The sequence below is a fragment of the Lissotriton helveticus genome, chromosome 4_1 (assembly GCF_964261635.1).
Source record: "Lissotriton helveticus chromosome 4_1, aLisHel1.1, whole genome shotgun sequence".
Classification (NCBI taxonomy): domain Eukaryota; kingdom Metazoa; phylum Chordata; class Amphibia; order Caudata; family Salamandridae; genus Lissotriton; species Lissotriton helveticus.
The window spans coordinates 1,402,393,066-1,402,414,524 of record NC_136063.1 but is presented as its reverse complement, the minus strand read 5'-3'; the positions used below and the strand labels follow the sequence as shown (position 1 = coordinate 1,402,414,524).

General features: G+C 42.8%; 1 protein-coding gene across 1 annotated transcript in view; it reads left to right on the top strand.

Moving 5' to 3' along the window:
• Positions 1 to 21,459, top strand: part of LOC144829129 (tyrosyl-DNA phosphodiesterase 2-like) — a 193,310-nt gene that overhangs the window by 89,336 nt on the left and 82,515 nt on the right. Inside the window, exon 3 of the mRNA XM_078687950.1 lies at positions 10,966 to 11,124. Coding sequence (XP_078544076.1) covers positions 10,966 to 11,124 — 159 coding nt within the window. The remainder of the gene's footprint in view (positions 1 to 10,965; positions 11,125 to 21,459) is intronic.

The following is a 21,459-nucleotide window of genomic DNA, read 5'->3' as shown; positions in this document are numbered from 1 at the left end:
GGCTGACGTCTGAACTGTTATAAAAAGATTTGCGAGTCTATAGCGGCATGGACGCAATTGGCATGCTACACTCTGACCAGGGTCCTGCTTTTAGCTCTCGAGCTTATGAGGAGGCGTGACCAGCATGGGCATTGCATTGCGGGAATCTTATCATTTCCTTCCTGAGGGAAATGGGATGGTGGAAAGAAAAAACCGAGACATAAAGCAATCTATAACGGCAAAGGTATTAGGTTCGGGTGTTGGGTGGGTCAAACATTTAATAAGTGTCCAACGTAGTCTTAATAATTTGCCAAGAACTTCTCTAAAAGGTTTCAGTCCGTACGAACTATTGTTCGGGACTAGAATGCATATCCAGGACCTCGATAGTCAAACTTCAGTGGTAGAAAGAAAATGCTTTGATATCAAAGATCGTTTGGCTATTTTATAGGACTTAAATGAAACAAGAAAAGACCTGAGCAACATAAAGTTGAAACAACAGCCAACAGCCACTGAAGAGAAACCACCTGTCCCAGCAAGGCCGGTCTGGATTTCAAAGATTGGGGATCTGGTCAGAGAGAAAATTGCGGTGAAGAAGGAATTTGGGCCTTCTTACAGAAAAGCAGTACCTATCTTAGCTGTCAACGGAACAAGATCAGTTGTACTACCGCCCCTTGCTGGTAAAAAGGAGAACCGAGTTGTATCCATCGACCTGGTTAAACCACAATCATGTGGCCAATAATAAGTAGTAGGCCAAGTGGACTCCCAAGAAGTAGCAGAACACCAACGTTTGCTACAAATCAAGAGGTTCAAACTGAGAGACTAATCACATTTGATAAACCTACAGTGAATCATCAAGGACTATGCAACAAAGCCATGGAACTTAAGCCTCTTGAAACCCAAATTACAACAATTCGTCAAGAAACACCTGTTTACAACGATGTAGCGACAGACTATGTTAATAAAACAAGGAAAAATCCAGAAGCAATTCCAATAATTGACAGAACTGCGTCAGGCTACTTCATCAACTTCGATGACTTTTCCGAGGATCCGAGCGAACCTGAGGAACAGCCAACATCAACAACAACTTTTAAAGACAAAACTAAAAAACTCTTTCATCAACTAAAGGAGACCTATCTGATTTCCCCATGGATTGAATTTTGGGTGGTGCTAGGTGTACTTTTCCTCCTGCTTTGGCTCATCATGGTGCTATGCTTGGGACACTTCATTGAGGGAAAATATATTACAATGGACACAGCAAGCCAGAACATTAACCTGGTCCTAAAGCCACACAAGTCTTCACACATCGAGAAAAGAGAACTTTCTTCAGTAAACTTCACAGCCAATCCATTACCCGGTGGGGTAGCATGGGACAAAACAGATTACGATATATATGGCCCGGTCGAACTCTTGAAGTATCCTCATCAATTTAAGGTTTCATTAAGTGACTTTGTAAAACCGAGTACATTCTCTGATGATTGGGACTTTGAAAGTATTAATGATATGATGTCAGACTTAGTTATGTCAGCAAAATTTACAGAACATGATTATTTACAGGGTTCATCAAATTATGATCAGATGTACTGCTACAACCACTATGGTAACCATTATTTGCATAAATCTGCTCAGCCTAGAAATGTTTTAAATTATAATCAATGTGAACATTGTGCAACTCCACCAAAAGTTAGTTCAAAAACATTCTATGAGAAATGTCCATACTTCTCAGGGTTTAACACAAGTGAAGCAGAAACATTTTATTTCAAACTGTTAAATAAGACAGGAATGAAAACTATGCTAACAAATACAAAATGAATCTATTCAGAATCGTTTTATGAAAAAATGAATACATTTGGTTTTGATTTCTGGAATAATAACTTTGAAACAAAAACAATCTGGGGTACTAAAGACTGGCAAGTCCGAGGTATAGAATCATTATTCAGAGCCTGCATGATCCCAGAACAAATTATCTTTTTGAATGACACAATTCAACAAACAACCTGTCTTGGCCTAGCCAAAATTAAAGACTTAAACAAACCGTCTATTCCAAAGCCAACACCTGACAGCAATAACACTACAGATGTTGAAATAGACGTATCCCATATTTTTAACCAAAACAGAACACATCCTGATTGGAAGAAATGGTTGATCTGGCCCATAGACACAAATAACTGTCAAGATAGATTCCTGAACAAAATACAGGGGTTCAAATTGAACAGGCCAGACCCTAGATTCTCCCAGCGACAACATCCAGGGATTGTAACAACATACAGTGTAGGTAAACTATGCCTTGAATGGCTACATACATCCACACTGGCAGAAATTAAGCAACACTTAACTTTACTTAAAGAAGGTGCTGACTTGCGTGATTTCCTTATGGGACCACGCAAACAGCGTCAAAAATGTTTCATAGCGGCCTCTATATATGCCGCTTATAACGAAGCTTGGAAAGTAACTCAAATTAAAACAGCAGAGAAAATACGGGAAATTGACCGTATTAATTTGGAAAAATCACTTTCTGTTGTGGACAATGGGTTAATGACTCGGTCTTCCAGAATATATTCACTGGACAGTATTGTATCATCTGCAATCGATATAATAGAACAGGACATGCTAATGTTACAACATGGTCAGTCCCAATTGCGTTCTATTGTACAGCTTGGCTGGACGTTACAAAATCTGCGTTCAGGCTACGTGCCTTCGCGTTTAATCAACACAACGTCACTATTCTCTATCTTTAACCTTACTGATATACAAATCAGCTTGGCACAGAAGGGAGCAGAATATACAATTCTGAGCATTGAAAAACTTGAGAGATTACCATTGACAATGTCAGAACGACCTGTCATTGAATGGATAATACACGGGATAGTAACTATTCCGATAACAACTTTCCAATTTTGATACTGCCAACAGTATATACAGGCAGGCCAGTATGAAAGGTTGGGTAAAGGTTACATCAAGTCATCATGGAAATTACCTTACACACACACATGTTATAGTGAAAAAGGAGAGAATGTATTTCTTGGTGATAATTGTGAAAAATCACTAAGTGGTATACTTCTGTGTCAGGGAATACATTTGCATGGGGCCTGTGAGGGGACTTCAAATAACCTTTCATGTCACCAGCTTGGCACACCTACAACTCGAATAGAGCCATTCTTTAGACGGCTTTCAAACGGGAGCTACATTCTAATAGTGGACCACAGATGTTGTGGCTTGGTGCCAGGAAAAGCTTATCTGGTAAGCGTAACGTCCAGGGTCACTTGCTGTGAGCAAGTATTGTATCCCAACGACACTCCAGACAGGGAGGGAAAAATTTGGCCCAGTCTGAAAATCTCTTCTATTCGAATTGATACTTTAAGCAGAATGAAGTCTGTTCTTCTACAGACGCCAGTGCACTTGACGTCATCAAGAGAAACGTATGATCTCCAAGTTGCAAGGACAAGGCAGAGATTCATAACCTTTTAACAACAAATTGCCCTCTACACTTCGCAGAAATGCTAAATGAAATCTTAAACATTTCTGATACGAATGGTATCGCGAGTGTATTTAAGTCAATTTTTTCGGGACTGTTGACACCTTTCAAAGCAGTGCTGGGCATCTTTCCTAATTTTGTCCATTCACTCTTTGGCGGCCTTCCACTCCTGTTGGGACTCGTAGCAGGCATTTTATTTTTGTTACTGCTGCTTCGTTATGGCAAGCCACGTCACAGACAAGACTCCAGCAACAATAGAAGAAACGATCCTAGCTATACGCTATCGGGACCGCATAACTAAAGTCCTTGGATTAGCCCGGCTAAGAGATCTGAATATGACCTGGTTTCCTTCATTTAGACCCATCTGGAAAAACTGTATCTTACCTGTGTTAAGATGTATGCTGTGCGGAGAAGAATGCGTGTTAGATATCTGTCTTACACTACAATCAGAAGTACCATTGGATACAGATACTTTGCTGAACCCAGTAAAGGCTCATGCATCGTGTTGTCCCCAGCGTTTACCAATCCTGATGACGGCATTCGTTGAGACTTCACCACTGCGATTGAAGGGTAGTGAAGTGCAAGATAAGAGCAGCATCAACCAGGTACGACCCTCTGTGAGCACTGCTGATCCTGTCATCGATGATAGCAATCATGCTCATGATTGCACAGTTGCGGCATTTTCCAACTTGGTCGAACTTTCACCTGAAGCGGTAAACTGCTTTTTTGAAAGTCTGTCTGAAATGATGTTCTCCCCCGAACAGAAAGAATAAACTCTTAAGCAAATGAGCACTCAGCGTTCCCTGAACTCTGAATTTGGCCTTTAGCTTTGAAAAACAAAAAGCTTCTGAAAATATTTGGAACTCTTTTGACTTCTTCCCTTGAAAAACGAAACTATTTTTCCCCGATTCCAAAATATTTACTTTTTTTAGGCACTCATCCTCTGCTTAAAGTAGAACTATTCTTAGAGAACAGAGCTTCTATTTTTAGGAACTCTAGAGACAATATATTACCTCAGCCTCTAGCATATTTACAAATAACTGTATTTATATGTGATAGAATGGTCTCGCACTTTTCTTTTCTGTATTAAGAGCCATTTCATGTGTAATTTTCGCAAATCATTCATGCTGATATATATGTGCATTTTTTTGAATGATTACACTGCTTGAAAGCATACAGTACCTATACTCATTTTCGTGTATTTCGCATATACCATTTCAGATGCAAAATAATGTATTTTGGGGTGGATCAGTAGACACATGCACCGTTAGATATGTTTACTATTGCTTAGTTTAGTAATTATGGACATGAATTCGTGGAGTGGGTGTAGTGTGTTTTATCTAGGTACCTGAATCAATATTCTATTCTTTGCCCTTGTCCGGCTATAAATGAATAATATCCCTGCAACGGCATAGAAACCCTTTTTCATAATTCGGTCATAGCGCATGCTGTCACATTAAGCAAGCCTATTCCTCCAGCCCCCTAGAAAGCACACCGAGTTCTTAAACAAATCCAAGCCTCCAGCAACCTGGGAAATCCCCGCTGCTATTGTTTTGATTTCGTCCGAGAACTCCTGTAAAGCACTGTAAGAACGACCAGTTCTTAGTGACATCTTTATTGACGTCTTATGTCCATCCTTAGGTCAACCACGGCACCTTTCAGGTATAAATATACCGATGCTGCCTTAAGCAAACACATGGTGGTAATCCTGGAGCAGAGCAGCTACTACTTCCGAAGAGCCCAGCTGATGCGAGAGCCCACGGACGCTGCCCCTCCCTTTTGGCGCGCTGAGAAAGACGCTGTCTTTTCTCTTGCCGAGAAATCCAGCCTCCGGCGTTTCCAGCTTACCCTTGCGGGTGACTGGGATACCGAGTCCTGAGAGAGAGATACCAGCCCTCCTGCCTTCTAATACCCAGGGACTGAACTGACTAAACCCTTACAGAGAATTCTTTAGTCAGATTCTTGGCAAAACAAACTTAACTTAAACTGCTACTTACTTACTCCCTCCCACGTATTAGGCTTAGGTCAGGTACACCGGGGTAGGCCTAATTAGAAGCACCAGTTGAGTACGATTAGTCAATGTATATATGTATGTATCTATTTTATCCATTTTAAAGTATCATATGGCTAAGAAACCATATCAATGCTTTTACAGTATTATTTCATAATCCTGCTTTTACTGTATGCACTTTACTTAACTATAAGTATTGCAATTGTAGCAATTAATTTCTCTTGTATGAGAAAAGAGACTGCTCAATAAATCACACCTTTTATTAAAAACGCCCGTCTCTCTTTTTCTTTGCAATCTGGTCAAACTAAGTACGCACCTTTGACTGAGTGAAATAGCTGTCTTTTGTTTTCACACGACTCTAGAGATATACTCTTATTCAGGGAGAGCAAAGTTGTCATGTTTTATGGTTGTCAGAAACTAAATCCCTTCTTGTCTATCCAGGGAGGCTAAACTCCTCCTCGCTTATTCAAGAAGGTTTCTAGTGAACTCTGAGCTAGCTGGCAAAAAAAATAAGTCTAATATAGTCAGTAAAGACCTAGATAACCTCAGTCCTACGTCTACACTACTGAATATATTATTCCAATGCGCAGAGCCTATTGGGACTATAGGAACTACACTACAGTTGACCCCTGTGTTCAACTTTATGGCTCTTAATAGAAAACTCAATAAGGGCATGGTCGGTCCATGAAAGTTGTAGTGGTAACTCACACCATATATTAGGGGAATTAGACAAAACAATATCTAATGTATGACCAGCCGTATGGGTGGGACTTTCATTCAGTTTGTTTAGGCCCAAAAGTGCAAGATTATTCAGAAGAGCTGATGACTCCATATTATTGAAACATTCACTGTGAATGTTGAAATCGCCTAATTGTAGGAAGTTGGTGCTGGCAAGTACACAAGGGCCTATTAGTTCAGTAGGTAAGTTTGAAAAGTCTACTAAAGAACCAGGAGGGCGATAAACCAAGGCCCCCTTCCAACTGACTTGAGCTGACAGATCGATTCAGAAAATGAGAACCTCTATCTTTAAATCGCAGTATTCATCCAGAACGGAAACATTAATGCTATCTCTATGGATGATCAGCAAAACACACAAGATGATGGACCGAATGTTATACAATGGCAAAAACATTCACCCCCAGTCACAGATCTGGGTTTAATCCATCGTTATTTTGCTCAGCAAGCCACCCCAGTTCAGACATGGCCATATTCAAATCAGTCTTGACCCTGTGCCTCATGGGAACAGTCCAGCCCAAACTGCCAAGCCATGTCTTCCCTGGACCGGAATCAAGCATCCTAGGACCGGTTTCTGGCTATCAGCCGTCTTCAGCCAGGATAGCTTGACTCCAGTGGCTTAGTGAGCAAGGGACCCACGTCTGGGCATACCCTTCCCACATCGGGTGAACAGCAAAACGCACAAGATGATGGACGCAATGTTACACAATGGCAAAACATTCACCCCAGTCACAGATCTGGGTTTAATCCATCGTTATTTTGCTCACCAAGCCACCCCAGTTCAGACATGGCCATATTCAAATCAGTCTTGACCCTGTGCCTCATGGGAACAGTCCAGCCCGAACTGCCAAGCCATGTCTTCCCTGGACCGGAATCAAGCATCAGATGTTACCCAGGTCAGCTTTGTATTGTCAGCGTTACTGTGATAACAACAATGTCTGCACGCAGAAGGACCTTCAACTGGTGGCAGGGAGTATGATGTATTATTAGATCTGAGCTCAAGTAATTCATGTCTAGTGTAACACTTAATCTTACTTACAATATTCAGATCAGGTGTAGCCCGACCAGGGGTCCTGGCTTCTGGCGCTGTCCTGGCGCGGACGGGCTTGCCTTTGGCACACTGCAGGCGCGTCACTTGTAACATCCGGCTTAAATGGGGGTGGTTGCAGCACTAGAGCGTCAACTACCTACTGCCGGAATGGATTAAAATAACAAGGAAATTAAAGATTAAAAAGAGCCTCCCTCCACAACAAATGAGCAACGCTCGTGGTGGACTGGGGAATCCGGCACAGAACAAAGAGGTAAGATGAGCAACACTAAAAGTCTGAAATGAATTCAGTCTCCGCAACATAAGTTAAATAGCAGCATTCAAGAGGAGCATAAAACTACAATCAGCTCTGACAAGTGATCACGTGTCCGCGAGCCCTTGAGAAATCTACTCGCCTAATCACTATGTAGAGTCTAACCATTATTTTGGGCACACAGCATTTAAAACCCTTGTAAATTAACTGTACAAATATTTCAAAATATCTTTCAGTACTTAAAAGCACTTTTGTTGTAAATCTGAAATGAGATGGCAACGAATATTTTAATAGCATCAAAACAAATCTGTATACTTGAAAATGTGCAAATAATAAATATTTACTGAAACCCGATTAATGTATTATATATAGTTTTATCTGTAAAACTGCATGTCAGTGGGAACGTTTGGGAACGTCACTTGTAACATCCGGCTTAAATGGGGGTGGTTGCAGCACTAGAGCGTCAACTGCCTTCCGCCGGAATGGATTAAAATAACAAGGAAATTAAAGATTAAAAAGAGCCTCCCTCCACAACAAATGAGCAACGCTCGTGGTGGACTGGGGAATCCGGCACAGAACAATGAGGTAAGATGAGCAACACTAAAAGTCTGAAATGAATTCAGTCTCCGCAACATAAGTTAAATAGCAGCATTCAAGAGGAGCATAAAACTACAATCAGCGCTGACAAGTGACCACGTGTCCGCGAGCCCTTGAGAAATCTACTCGCCTAATCACTATGTAGAGTCTAACCATTATTTTGGGCACACAGCATTTAAAACCCTTGTAAATTAACTGTACAAATATTTCAAAATATCTTTCAGTACTTAAAAGCACTTTTGTTGTAAATCTGAAATGAGATGGCAACGAATATTTTAATAGCATCAAAACAAATCTGTATACTTGAAAATTTGCAAATAATAAATGTTTACTGAAACCCGATTAATGTATTCTATATAGTTTTATCAGTAAAACTGCATGTCAGTGGAAAAGTTTGGGAACGTTTGTGGTTATTTCAATGGAAAATATCTGTCTGTAAATGACCGTGCACTACCATATCATGCTTTAGTGATATACTTATTAAAAGTAAGGTTTAAACATGAACTGAGAAACTTTCATGCCTCATCCTGATGACAATGCTAGTAGTGAACTAAGACGCAAGTCAGGGGTCTTATTTACCCTATGTGTGGACTATATTTTTATTATACCTGGACCAAATGTTTAGTGCATTAAATCAAACAAAAGAGGGTTTTGTGCTGCCGACATTTTGAACTCACATATTTGAAGGTGCTCTTGTATGTGATAATGAAGAAAAATGCGACTCTGTGACAACAAATACTTTCCAAGGATCACACAGTTTTGAGACCGGTTAATGGGTCAAGCACATTACAGTTAGGTCGAATGGGTTATTCAAGTCAACAGACCTGCAGGTCTGGCCACATTTTTCTGATTTCTTGAGGCTTAACTATCATATTCCTAATTCCCTTCCACATCGGACACTAAAACCCAGTCTGAGGCAGTCACTGTCACTCCAATAACTCCCAGCGATAGAAGTCTGGTAGAACAAACACTTGGTTCTTCAGCAACCATACAGTGGATACACAAGAATTGTCTTGGCATCCTGTTCTCTCTCTTTCTAGTATTATATGTGGCTCAGCAGAACGGACAAGCAGAATTTGACACTTTGCTGTCAAAAGAGGACCGACCACAGCTCCAGCTCGGAGGAGAAAGCTCTGCCCATTCAAGTCAGCCTATCGTTTGCTCCTGGGGGACAGTTTACACCTTTTTCACACCAATGTAAGGCTGAGCACAAGCTTAGAGCTGTCAGAGGATTATGCTGATTAGCATGTTCACAGTTCAGACAAGTGAAGGATAACTTTCTAAAAGTTACCTTTTCTTAATATTCATTAAAAATACGACTTTGTCATGAAATTTGATTTTGGTAACTCTTAAAAATATTGGTTCAAAAATCTTTCCTTCCTAAGGTGAAAATAGCTTTTGGAGGACTAGTCACGGTACACTAGGACATGCTATCTTTAAATTTCTACATGTCCTGCTTTCAAATACTGTGCGCCCTGCCTTGTGGGCTACAAGGCCTACATAGAAATGAAATATTAGTATGTAGAGGAAGGTTTTACATGTCAAAAGGTTTTGCACTGCAACAGCCAGGCTACAGGGGTAGGCCTGAAGCTATATTTTCACAAAATGTGCTGCAGTCCACTAGTTGCATTTAACTTTCAGGTCTTGGGTACACTTTGTACTACGTATTAGGTAAGGTAAATATACCATATAGGACTATGTCAATTCGACCATGTTTAAAGGGGGAGCACAGGCATTTTACTAGTAGTTAGCAGGGTTAACGTTTACAGAGTTCTAAAGCTTGCAAAAATATAAGGTGCAGCAAAAGGCAAAAAATCAGGGTGACCAAGCAAAAAAGGCAGATATCCTACACTTTACCCATTGAACAAGGGAAACTGTAGCATATTTCTTAAACCACTCTCCATTACAATTTAATGTGATGGATCTGCTACCACATTTTCAAAGTCTTCTGTGATCCTCCTAGGGATGACCGAAGAATTTATATGTGTTACAAATGAGTTGTAATGTAGGTATTGATTGTAATTTTGTCTGCCTTTTGCGTCATCATTTTGTTTAAAAAAGAATACTAATATACCCAAGTAATCTCTTTGTAGTGTCTTACTTGAAGGAGCTTTTTCTGTCCAGGCAGACCTAGCAACATTATGTATTCCTGAAAAGTAGATTTGGTGGTAAAACCAGTCACTTACATTGGAAATGTAAAGTGTTTATCCACTCAAAAGGTGTCATGATCCCATTTTCATGATTAACGTGGCTAAAATCTTCTCACAACCAATCCCTTAGTAAGTTAGTTAGCTGTTTACTCATGTCTAGTCTGAAAGTTCAAAACACATAAAATAAACCTTGGGTCTATACGTATCAATTGCCTAGTTGTGCAGGAAACCACCAAACCAGGGGCGTCCCTTTTAAAGGAGAGTTTCCATCACCCACCAAAAGGTGGCATGCTTCATTATTAAGGAACCTCCCCATACCGTGACGCCTTGTCACAGTATGGGCCACAACCCTCTCACCCCACAGGTGAAAAAAGTGATTTAAAACTAACCGCAGGGTTCGCAATAAACTTTAATAGGGCGACCCTGGGCTAGGATTGCCACAACCCCAGGCTCCACATTTGGGTATTTAGTATATACCTTAGTAGGAAAACATCCTTGAGCTCCTCGCTCTCAGCGAGGGGATTGTAGCCAGTACCGTGACTAGGTTTCACGGTATGAGGAGGTTCCCCAACGATGAAGCATGCCACCTTTGAGCAGTATGCTAAATATCCTATTCTTTTGCATGGAAATAAACGAAGTAAGGGTTGAATGTTTGTGGTGTATACAAAAAGCTTGATTTGTTGCACTTTGTGCTAATTGTTAGTGTCCCCACCCCTCTAGCATCGACTTGACAGCTGAAGCAGTTATTCCCAAGAGCAGTGTAAATGATGCACAGCAGGAAGATAACAGTGCACTTATTTTTGTCACGTGGAATATTGATGGCCTGGACGAGTCAAACCTACAAGAAAGGGCTCGTGGTGTCTGCTCCTATTTGGCATTGTAAGTATTGTAATACTACTTTGTTTGCACTTTTAAAGACAATACTTTGTATTTCTAACCCTTGTCTCAACCATTGCTGCTCGCCCGCGTTGGGGCTATTTCAAAACTGAAATACGTAATGTTAATAGATAATGACCTCTATGGGAGATATTAACTACTAAAATAACTAAACAAATTATTACTGAATTTATAAAGCTGCAATGCCCGGAGGGAAATTCACAGGTTGTGCTCAGCTCGCATAAAGTAAACAAAGATTCACAAGATGAAAAGATGCACATGAATGTTCTGCTTTAAACACACTACAAAACATGTTCCATAGGCAGTTGGAACTTTTCCGTTATTAAATTATGTCTTGATGAATGTCTAAGATTGTTTATAAGCTGACAATGCTCCAGGATCATACAAAACACATAAACCGAAATGAACACATGGCCCACTGCCTGAAACCTTTATGGAGGCCGACTGAAGGAACAGCCTTCCCTGGAGCCACAAGGCCCTGCAGTTCAGCTGGCCAGATACAAACCCATAACACATTTCCATGACATGAGGAGGACCGTAGAGAGAAGCCATGGTATTTATCCACCCTTTGCCCTAGGCTCGTTTCATTGGTTGCCCCAAGTTCCAACGATTTAAGCCATCAGTCTACGACTAACAGTTCCCGTTTTATTGAGGGTTGCAATTTAGTTCCCGGTGGCCCCTTACCCAATTTGTTGCTGACCAGTCCAATGGATGAGTCCCAACGGTTCTTATTTATGAGAAACGGGCCCCTAATATTTTATGACAACGATGACCACAATGCCACCTCAATTTCCAGGGTGGGCTTGGCACCCAGAACTTTAATTTGATCAGTGTGACCCTGAAATGGATCACTTTGGCCCTAAACGTCAGTCACCTTCCCCACCTCCTATCCCCTCTATTCAACATGACCAGACATTCACTAATTAGATGCGCAGTTCTGTTTCATGTACCAGCAAGTAATCCCCAATTCAGCTTCGATGGGATCTAATTTCTCTTGTGTGGGTGATGGGTTTTGTTTGGTAGGGCATTTTTTAAAGAAAAGTTCTCTGTCCTACTTAGTCAATCCTATTTGATTGTAAGGCTGAAACAGACAAGTAGTATGCTGTCTAGCAAATTAGTGGTGTAGATCACAGGAATCTGATACTTTATAGAGCCAGAGAATCCAGAGTAGGGTCCAAGGTCTAATAAGATTTAGAAACCCCCTCCTAAGATTAATACTGGCATAGACTATAGTGTTAACCATTTAACAGTGCATTACCTTGTAAGCGCTACCAATAGGTTAGGGGTTGTATTACAGCCATAGAAGGGCTTGTAACAGCATCAGCTGTTCCACCTTCTGCTTTTGTAAATAAAAACCTAGATATTTTAAGATATACATCAGGCTTGACTACTTAGCACTTCACCATTGAACAGTCATGACATTGATAGGAACACTTAGCATTCTTTGAGCAGTACGATATCACACTCTTCCTGGGCCACCAGTGTTACACAGCTGTTTATCATCAGAAAGCTGACAATTAACTAGTGGTTGACCACAGACACTGCACACTGCAGGAACGGAATAGGTTCCTCTTCTGGTGTGTTCCTAATTTGAATATTTTTGAATGAAGAGGCAAATTATTGAATGATTTTGTATGCAAATGTCACCTTTAATGCAGTCCCACTGGTCCTCCTATGCTTTCTTTCCTTTTCTTGCATCTGTAAGTGTGCCAAAATCAATGAAGTGGGGAAAAAGAAGCTTTATGTGGTTTCTCTAATTGTTGGTCGTCTCTCTGTCCCTCCTATTTGGGGATCCCTATTTTGAAAGGGCTCTCACCTATTAAGGTTCCTAGTGACATGCTTCCTTATCAAGTCCTCACCCAGATACTAGCTTTATCTGGGCGGGCTCAACCATGAACCTCCGGGAAGGGATCTTATATTTTAAATTCTCTACAGATCAATGATCAACTAAAAGTTTTGTTTATTCCTGGATCGTTTGCCAATGGCAAAAACAAAGGTGATGGTATCAGAGTAATTGTTAGGACTCCAACATTTATGGGTCTTTATGTTTCAGCCAAATCAGTGTGCCTTAATAGTTGACTTTCTTCTAGTACAAAACTCTAGATCCCTTCACACTCCAAACTCAGTTGCTTAGATAGCATCACACTACTTGTGCAACTAAACGTGCCAATAACTTTCACTCACTCAAGCCTGGCATATATACAAACCCAACTGAGAGATTTCTTCTGGCTATAACATTTGCTTTACACGTTTTTTCACTCCATAGAGTCTTAGAGGCGGACAGACTTTGGAGCCACACTTTCATCAAGGGACTACATCTGATGTAGACCTTTTTAGTTCCTCTAGGATCTGGATTTTATATAAGTTTGCCCTCCGCTCTTTTGGTGTGTCCACTTTTATTTTCTGGTCTATAAATGGATTTAACTGCCTCTCTGAGCTCATGTGATGGGAAAAAAAGAAAAGGAAAACAAATACACACAGAGGGACTTTGGGTCATCCCCCTTAAGCAATTAATTCATGAAAGTGTCATTCAGATTTTGGATCAACCCACACAAATATTTTCCTTGTGCCATCATGTAACTTGCTATTAGGTGTATTTGTCCAAGAGTGCTTGCTCTTTAATTCACAGCCTGTGAAGTGTCAATACATTTCAGTTGGGTTGCATTCTGTCACCTACTTCCAACCTGCCTCTCCTTCCACTCCTACTTGTATCACAATTTGGTTTCTTAATCTTACTTTATTGCCTCCCCTTCTTTACTCAAATACTAATCTCCCTCAAACCATTATCCCTACTCCACCCCATGCCTATCCGTACCACTATTGCCCATACTTCTACTCTTTTTCTATTACTTCTACTCCAATACTACTTACTCCAACTTATTCATACCTACTCAGACCTTTAGTCATACTCTCTCCCACTACGTCTGCTCATAATCACATACTCCTTCTATTTACCTTTCCTTTCTTACCCTCAGTCAAACTCATCTACCATATCTCCTCATCAGTATCAGATGCTCTTGGACGTGCACGTTTTGCAAACTCCTTTCTAACCGGCATGCTGGTAAATGCCAGATCAGACAGTGCTCTCACTGAAATCTCCAATCTCATTGTTAACTATGATTTAAACATTTCTAGCATTACCAAATCGTGGCTTAGCATGTATTGCAAAAGAGCTGCTCATTCCTGAATGATTTAAAGTCATGTGTACTGACTGGTAACACATTAGGGGAGATGGCAAGGAAGACATTCACAAGCACATTTGAATGTCTCAAAATGTAAACATATGCTTTGTTTTGGGCTGCTGCCATGATCTTGACAAAGATATGCTGTGTTTGGTTAAATGAGTCCTGGCCCTTGCACTGACTAGATTAGATACTTTTCTGCCACATGCAGGCATCTTCCTTATTTCTTCTTTGTCGAAAGTTAAGAGGAGACAAGATTTACGTTTCGCTACTTTGGTCACCAGGGTCTCTCTTCAGAGAAGAAACCTGACTGATAAATCTTCAGATAGGAAAGAAAGTATTGATGATTTCTTAACGGTTACAAAATGAAGATTTTTTTAACTCAAAAAAAAAAGTTTGGGAAGGAATGCTATGATTCGAAAGCCTTTAGAAATACCACTAAATTGGAGAGAGAAAAAAAGGACATATGTATGGCTGGTGCTTTTATGCATTTTAAAATTCAAAAGACCCTGAGTAGGGCCACGATCTCAGATAATGGTTACACATTTGGAGGTAGAATAAGAGCAACAATTTGTAAGCAGTGGAATTTACTCAAATTTAACAATACAGTATTGCATTCAGTGTTCAAAAACAGTTGTATATTGTAAGAAAGTGGCTCTGTACAAACTGGACCAAAGTAAGGTACAGTGTGCAGAGTCCACAGTCCCCAGAGGTTTGGCCGAGGCTAAAGTTAGATATAACCTTACTCTCTAAAGTGGTAGCTTGGTCGAGCAGTAAGGCAGTATCAGAGGACAGTTTAAAGCATTTGTTGTACTCACTCGGTCAGCAAATGGTCTCACACACTCAAGAACTGAACTCTAGGCCAATTGTTTTGTATCAAAATATATAGTTGTTTTATTTTAGAACCAACAAGGTATCGAACTATACTTTCTCAGAATGAGTTACTTTAGTTAAATACTTTTCAATAGGCCATAGACTTTTTGATTACACTAGTTACAGTTGTTGCAATAGGCAACATAATTTCAAACACAATGCAACATTGAGCTCAATGGGAATTTCTAGATAAATGCAATTAGTTAGTTTATAGATTACTTTTATAACCACAGGACTGGATCCTAGATTTAGTCCTGGGACATCTCCTGTAAAGAGTTATGTAAAAGCGTTTTGGTTACAGTAGTGATTTTTAAGGAATATTATTGTATTTTAAAAGTTGACATGGGAGGAAATTCACTTAGCAGGTAAGTAATGTTATCGTTACTTTTTCTTACTCGGTGTTGGATCCTGGATCCAGCACTGGTGTATCTCCTGTAAACAATTGAAAGAATGCGTTTAAGTCATACAGACGATTTTTAAGGAATATTTGTAGTTTTTGAAAATCAACACTTTGAAACTTTTCTGGTGAAAACCAAACAATGTATTCTTATGGAAGGAAATTCAAGTTACTGGTAAGTTAGGTTAAAATTTCTTTTCAGGGTCAGTGCTGGGCTAAAAGATGCAGCACTGGGTTCTCTCCTGATAACAGGTGAGTACATCGGAATTCATTGTTCAGCTGATTTTAGATGAATATTTTAAAGTTTCAAAACTCCACACTTAGAAGAATTTCCAAGTGAAACCAGTTAATGTTACCCTATGGAAGAAAAGTGAGTTATCATCTTTTGGGTTAGTACTCGACTGGCAGAGTTAAGGTTCTGGGCATAGACTCAGGGGTCTCCCAGGGTCAGGTAGGTACAGTTGGTACACCCTCATCGGCACAGGGGCAGCCGGGTGCAGAGATAGTTAGGCCCAATGTTATCCTATTGGAGGCAGGGGGCCTTCGGTTGGTGCCTGATGGCAAGCAGGACATGCGGCTGTGGGAGCTGGGCTCCTGGTCACTTGCTCAGGGCAAATAGGGAAGTAGATTAGAGAAAGGATGCACTGCCAGGGGCACTCGAGCAGCTGGGTGCAGGGTGCTTTTGAGCCGTCGGGCGCTCAATGTTATTCAGTGGAAGACTTGGAAGATGAACAAAGGCTGCAGGCTCATGGACTGAGATTCTTCTAGAGCGACCAACACTTCGAGAGGTAAGTTGGGATCTTGGAGGATAGGTAGGCACCCAGGAGTTGGGCACAGGGGGCCGTGGGGCGCAGGTGCAGGGGTGTCTTTTGACGTCTGGAAATCTTACCCACAGCTGGTCGCGGTTGGAGGGGTCCCTGGTTGTGAGGCAGCAGCCATCGTCTGGGTCGTTGAGGAGGGTCCTTGAAAACTGGATTTCAAATCACAATCGCCGGGGTGACGTCCTCAGGGTCTTTGTCCACTCGGGCACAGGCTGGGCTCGGCGGGTGCAGAGTGGGATGGATTCGCGGTTCCTGGCTGGCACCAGGGGTGTTGCTTTTTGAGCAGAACCACTGCTCTTGGGAGTCCCAGTCTTTTAGTCGAGGAAGGCAGGCAGGTCCTCTGGGGTTTTCTTTTTGAAACAATTTTTATTGTTGTGAAAAGTAAACAATCGGCATTTTCAAGGTTGTCATTGTACATATCAATAGAACACGATTAGGAAGGCGAAACATAGTGGACCCAGCATAGTATTTCAAGGAGACAACAGTAATGAAATCATGACATCAGTTCAATAAAAACACCCCGTTCCACGATTATCTCGTCCCCTCTCTTTATCATTCCGAATCAGTATCACTATACATCTGAGGTGGTTCACAAATATGCCCTCTATATTCATTCCAAGCTCCCCAAATTTTGGCCCACTTTCGCGGACTCTTCAGATTCAAATATACCGCCTTTTCGGCAACCATCGCTGAGTCCAGATCTGTACTCCAGGCACTAAGCGCCAGTAACACGGGAGACCCCCAGGCCCTAGCCACATTTCGTTTAGCGTACATAATACCAAGCGTGGCCCAATCTCGTAGGGGGTTACTAAGCTCATTAGGCTCCCAAATGTTCAACAAACAGCGGCGTGGTTCAGGGAGTAGCGAAATGTGAACCACTTGTGATATAGTCCGCATAACCTTGGACCAGAAACAAACAATCAATGGGCAATCCCTGATAGTATGGTAGAATGTCCCCACCTCCCAGCAGCCTCTCAAACAGTACTGATGTGTGATTCTACCTCTCCTGTATAGTGTGACCCTAGTATAATATACTTGATGTAAGACTTTCAATTGTATCAGTTTGAGCCGCGACGGCACAGCGACCTCCTGAGGAGAGGAGAGTGCGGCCTGCCAGTCAGACTCATCAAATTCACCTATCTCCACTGTCCAGGCCGCTCTAAGTCTTTCCATGGGTCAAGCATATTGTTGACCAACTTACGGTAGACCAACGAGGTCACCTTTTTCAGCATGTGCTCCGTAAGCAGTCTATCTTCTAAAGGAGTGGATTCTGGTAGCTTTCCTTCAATCGGAAGCACAGACTTGAGGGCATGACTGATTTGTAGGTAGCGGAAACGTTCCGCCTGTACCAAGTTGAATTGGGCCGCTAGCTGGTCAAAGGTGAGGATTGCACCACGCCTGTAGAGGTCTCCAACCATCGATATGCCTATCTGGTCCAAGGCCTCAAATCCCTTACTATTACAGAGACGGGCGAGGCGTCGCGACGCCCAGAGTGGCGTCATCTGCGTGATCGTGTCTTTACGTTTAAGGCGAGCAGAAGCCAGGTACCATAACTTTACTGTGTGAGCCGTAGGGCCCAGCAGGGCCGCCGCACCTCTGGGGTCATAGAGTGCAGCCATCACTCCTCCGCCCCCTAGGTCGTATCTATCCGCCTTGAACGCTGGCTCAGTCTGCGGAGCGTGGAGCCAGTGATTTATAGTCTTTAGTTGGGCTGCCCAGTAATACAATTGGATATCTGGGAGCGCTATGCCTCCATCGAACCACCCCCGAACCAACTTTTGCCGGGAAATGCGCGCTGGTTTGTCCCCCCAAAGGAGACCAGAAACCAATGCGTTTATGGACGTAAAATATTTTTGAGGCACGAGAAACGGAGTATTTTCCAGGATATACAGCAATTGTGGTAATGTCATCATTTTAAATAGCGCCGCTTTGCCTAAAAGGGTCAGTGGTAGGGTGTGCCAATGCCTCCCATCCGTGCGGAATCACTCAAGTGGGGGTAGTAAATTGCAGTGGTAAAAGATCTCCTGACTAGGTGTCACCCACACCCCTAGATATTTAAAGGGTCCATCAGTGATCACCAGGGGGCAGCCATCCGGAAGGCGCGGTGGGGGCCCCTTAAGGACAAACAACACCGACTTGGACCAGTTGATTGTATATCCTGAGGCTCGCCCAAAAATCTCACAAATGTTAAGAAGAACTATGAGTGAACTCCTAGGAAGAGTTAAGTAAAGAAGGATATCATCGGCATATAGCGATATGCGGTCCTCCCAAGACTCAGTCCAGCTGAGACCCCTTATCATGGGGTCCCACCGTATCCATGCTGCCACCGGCTCCAAGATCAATGCGAAAAGCAGTGGCGATAAGGGGCATCCCTGACGCGTATCACGGCCCAGCCGGAAGTCCCTGGAAATATGGCCGTTGGCTACAACATGTGCAAGCGGATTTGTATACAGGAGTTTCACCCAAGCACAAAACTTTGGTCCAAAGCCTAAATGTCGCAATACCGCAAATAGATACAGCCACTCGACCATGTCGAAGGCCATTCGTGCATCTAAAGAAAGGATCACGCCGGTTCTGACAGAGCCGCGATCTGCGCCAACACCGCATGGACTCGTCTTAACTTGAGCAGTGCTCCTGTTCAGCATAAATCTGGATTGATCCGGGTGAATAAGCATCTCTAAGTGTGGGGTTAGTCGTACAGCTATCATTTTGGCCAGTATTTTCGCCTCCGCATTTAATAATGAAATAGGACGATATGATGTACATTCGTCCGGAGGTTTGCCAGGTTTCGGTATGGCTATAATCGTAGCCGTCCGCTGATCTTGGGGCAATTCCCCCTTAGCCAAGCTGTCTTCAAACATTCGCAACAGGTGCGGAGCCACGTGATCAGAGACGCGCTTGTAAAGTTCTATGGGGACCCCATTCCGCCCCATGGCCTTGCCTTACTGCAAAGAATAAATAGCACCTAGGACCTCATCTGTCGTAAAGTCCGACTCCAACAGTTCGGCGTCGGAGTCCGAAAGGGAGGGCATTTGGATATCCTTAATGTAGGTCTGTGCCTCCTCAGATGACATACAGGAGGAGGGGGTGTAAACCTCTTCGTAATAAGTGGCCATGGTGTCTACTATATCCATAGGGGTAGTGTTTACCTTACCGTCGGCATTGCGAAGCTGCGCTATCGTCCTCTGGGCCCTGTCTTTCTTTTTCAGCCATGCCAAAAGTCTCCCCGCCTTATCTCCAGCCTCGTATATAATATGTTGAGTGCGCATAAGTCACTGTCTAACCTGCACCCGCTGATACTCCGTAAATTCAGCCTGTTTAAGGCGCAACTGGCGCGCAGCCTCCTCAGTAGGATCAAGATCATGTTTGGATTGTAAAACGTCCAGGTCGTACTCTAGTACTCTAAGGTCTTCTTGCACAGTCCGTTTATGACCCGTTATGGAGGCTATAGCCTGGCCCCTTAGCACTGTTTTGTATGCTTCCCACAGGACACCCGGCGAGTCAACGGAAGCAATATTTTCTTGGAAGTAGCATTTTGTAGCCGTGACCAGGTCTTTTCTAATTTGCGGAATTTGTAAATAATGAGGCGAAATTGGGAAGATGCGCCTCCAGACTTTCACATAAGAGGAGTATATCATGGAGACTGGGGAATGATCCGAGATACCCCTCGAGCCTATCTTTATCTCAGTTATATGGGGCAAGCTGTCTGCAGAGACAAAAAATGATCAATACGTGAGAGACTATTGTGTACCCCGGAATAGAAGGTGTAGCCTAGATCCCCGGGGTGTTTAAACCTCCACCCATCTGTAAGACCCATAGCCTCTACATAGCCAGTCAGCCGCAATTTATGCTGCCCTGTCACCCTGCTGGGGTGGCGGTCAAGTCCATCGTCTAGAACCGCATTAAAATCTCCGCCCAGTATGAGCTCGCCCTCCGGCAGCGTCAGTAGAAATGCACTGAGGGCGGGGAGAGTGACTGAATGAAGGGCAGGTGGAATGTACACCGATACCACATTGAACCTCTTTCCCTCCCACAAGCAGGAAATAACTGCAAACTGTCTTTGTGCATCTTTCCATACCTGCTGTACTATCACAGGAAAGCGTTTACGTATCAGGATTCCCACCCTCCTGGAGCCGGAGGAAAACTCAGAATGCACTGCCATCGCGTATCCCCACCGATCCAGAGCCCTACATGTCAGCGCCATGAAACCTCTGGGTGCCCGTGCGCTTAACAAATTCCGTATAACATAACATAACATAACATGTCGACCCCACCAAATGCATCTCTTGAAGCAATACCAATGCTGGGGCTGCCCTACGTACATATTGCAACACCAATCCCCTCTTAATTTTATCTCCCAAACCGCGTACATTCCAGGTGACCAGGGTTAAAGGGGACACTGGGGCCAGGACCGGGGCAGTATCATCTGCTAGCTTGTCATCCAAGACCTCGTTTGCCATCACGTTCAAAACATCCCTGAAAGCTCAACACTGAGTCACGCACTTGCTCGCCCCTATCCTTGAAGTATAGCCCAAAACTAAAGCACAGAACAGAGTGCAACCAGCCCGTCCCCTCTCCAACACTGTAATCTGAATTTGTACATTTTCACAGTAGTCCATAACATCAGAGTGCATTGTCTCGAAAACCCCTACCCAACTCCCCTCCACCCCCCACCCTGCTCCCCTGCCCGTGGACCTCGAACTGCCCACCCCCCAACATGGCAGAGTGCCTATATGTTCCCTACCCGTGCTTAACTTGCAGAGGTGATGCCGACCCGTGGCACCTACAGTGGCTTCAGTAAAACAGTACTTGATATTATAAGACACAGCCTTTAGAACATTATCATAACATGTCTACGTTAAACCATAAATCTGACCTGTTACATATCTGGAACACTGGGTTCCGGCACCCCTAAAAATTATATGCCCCTCCATCTGATCCCGCCCGACCCTTCAGCTCCACCCCCCGCCCATTACCTGTGTCAGGAGTGGGCCCTTCTGGTGATGATTAATGTTACTCATCCCTGCTCGTCCAGTTCACTGGC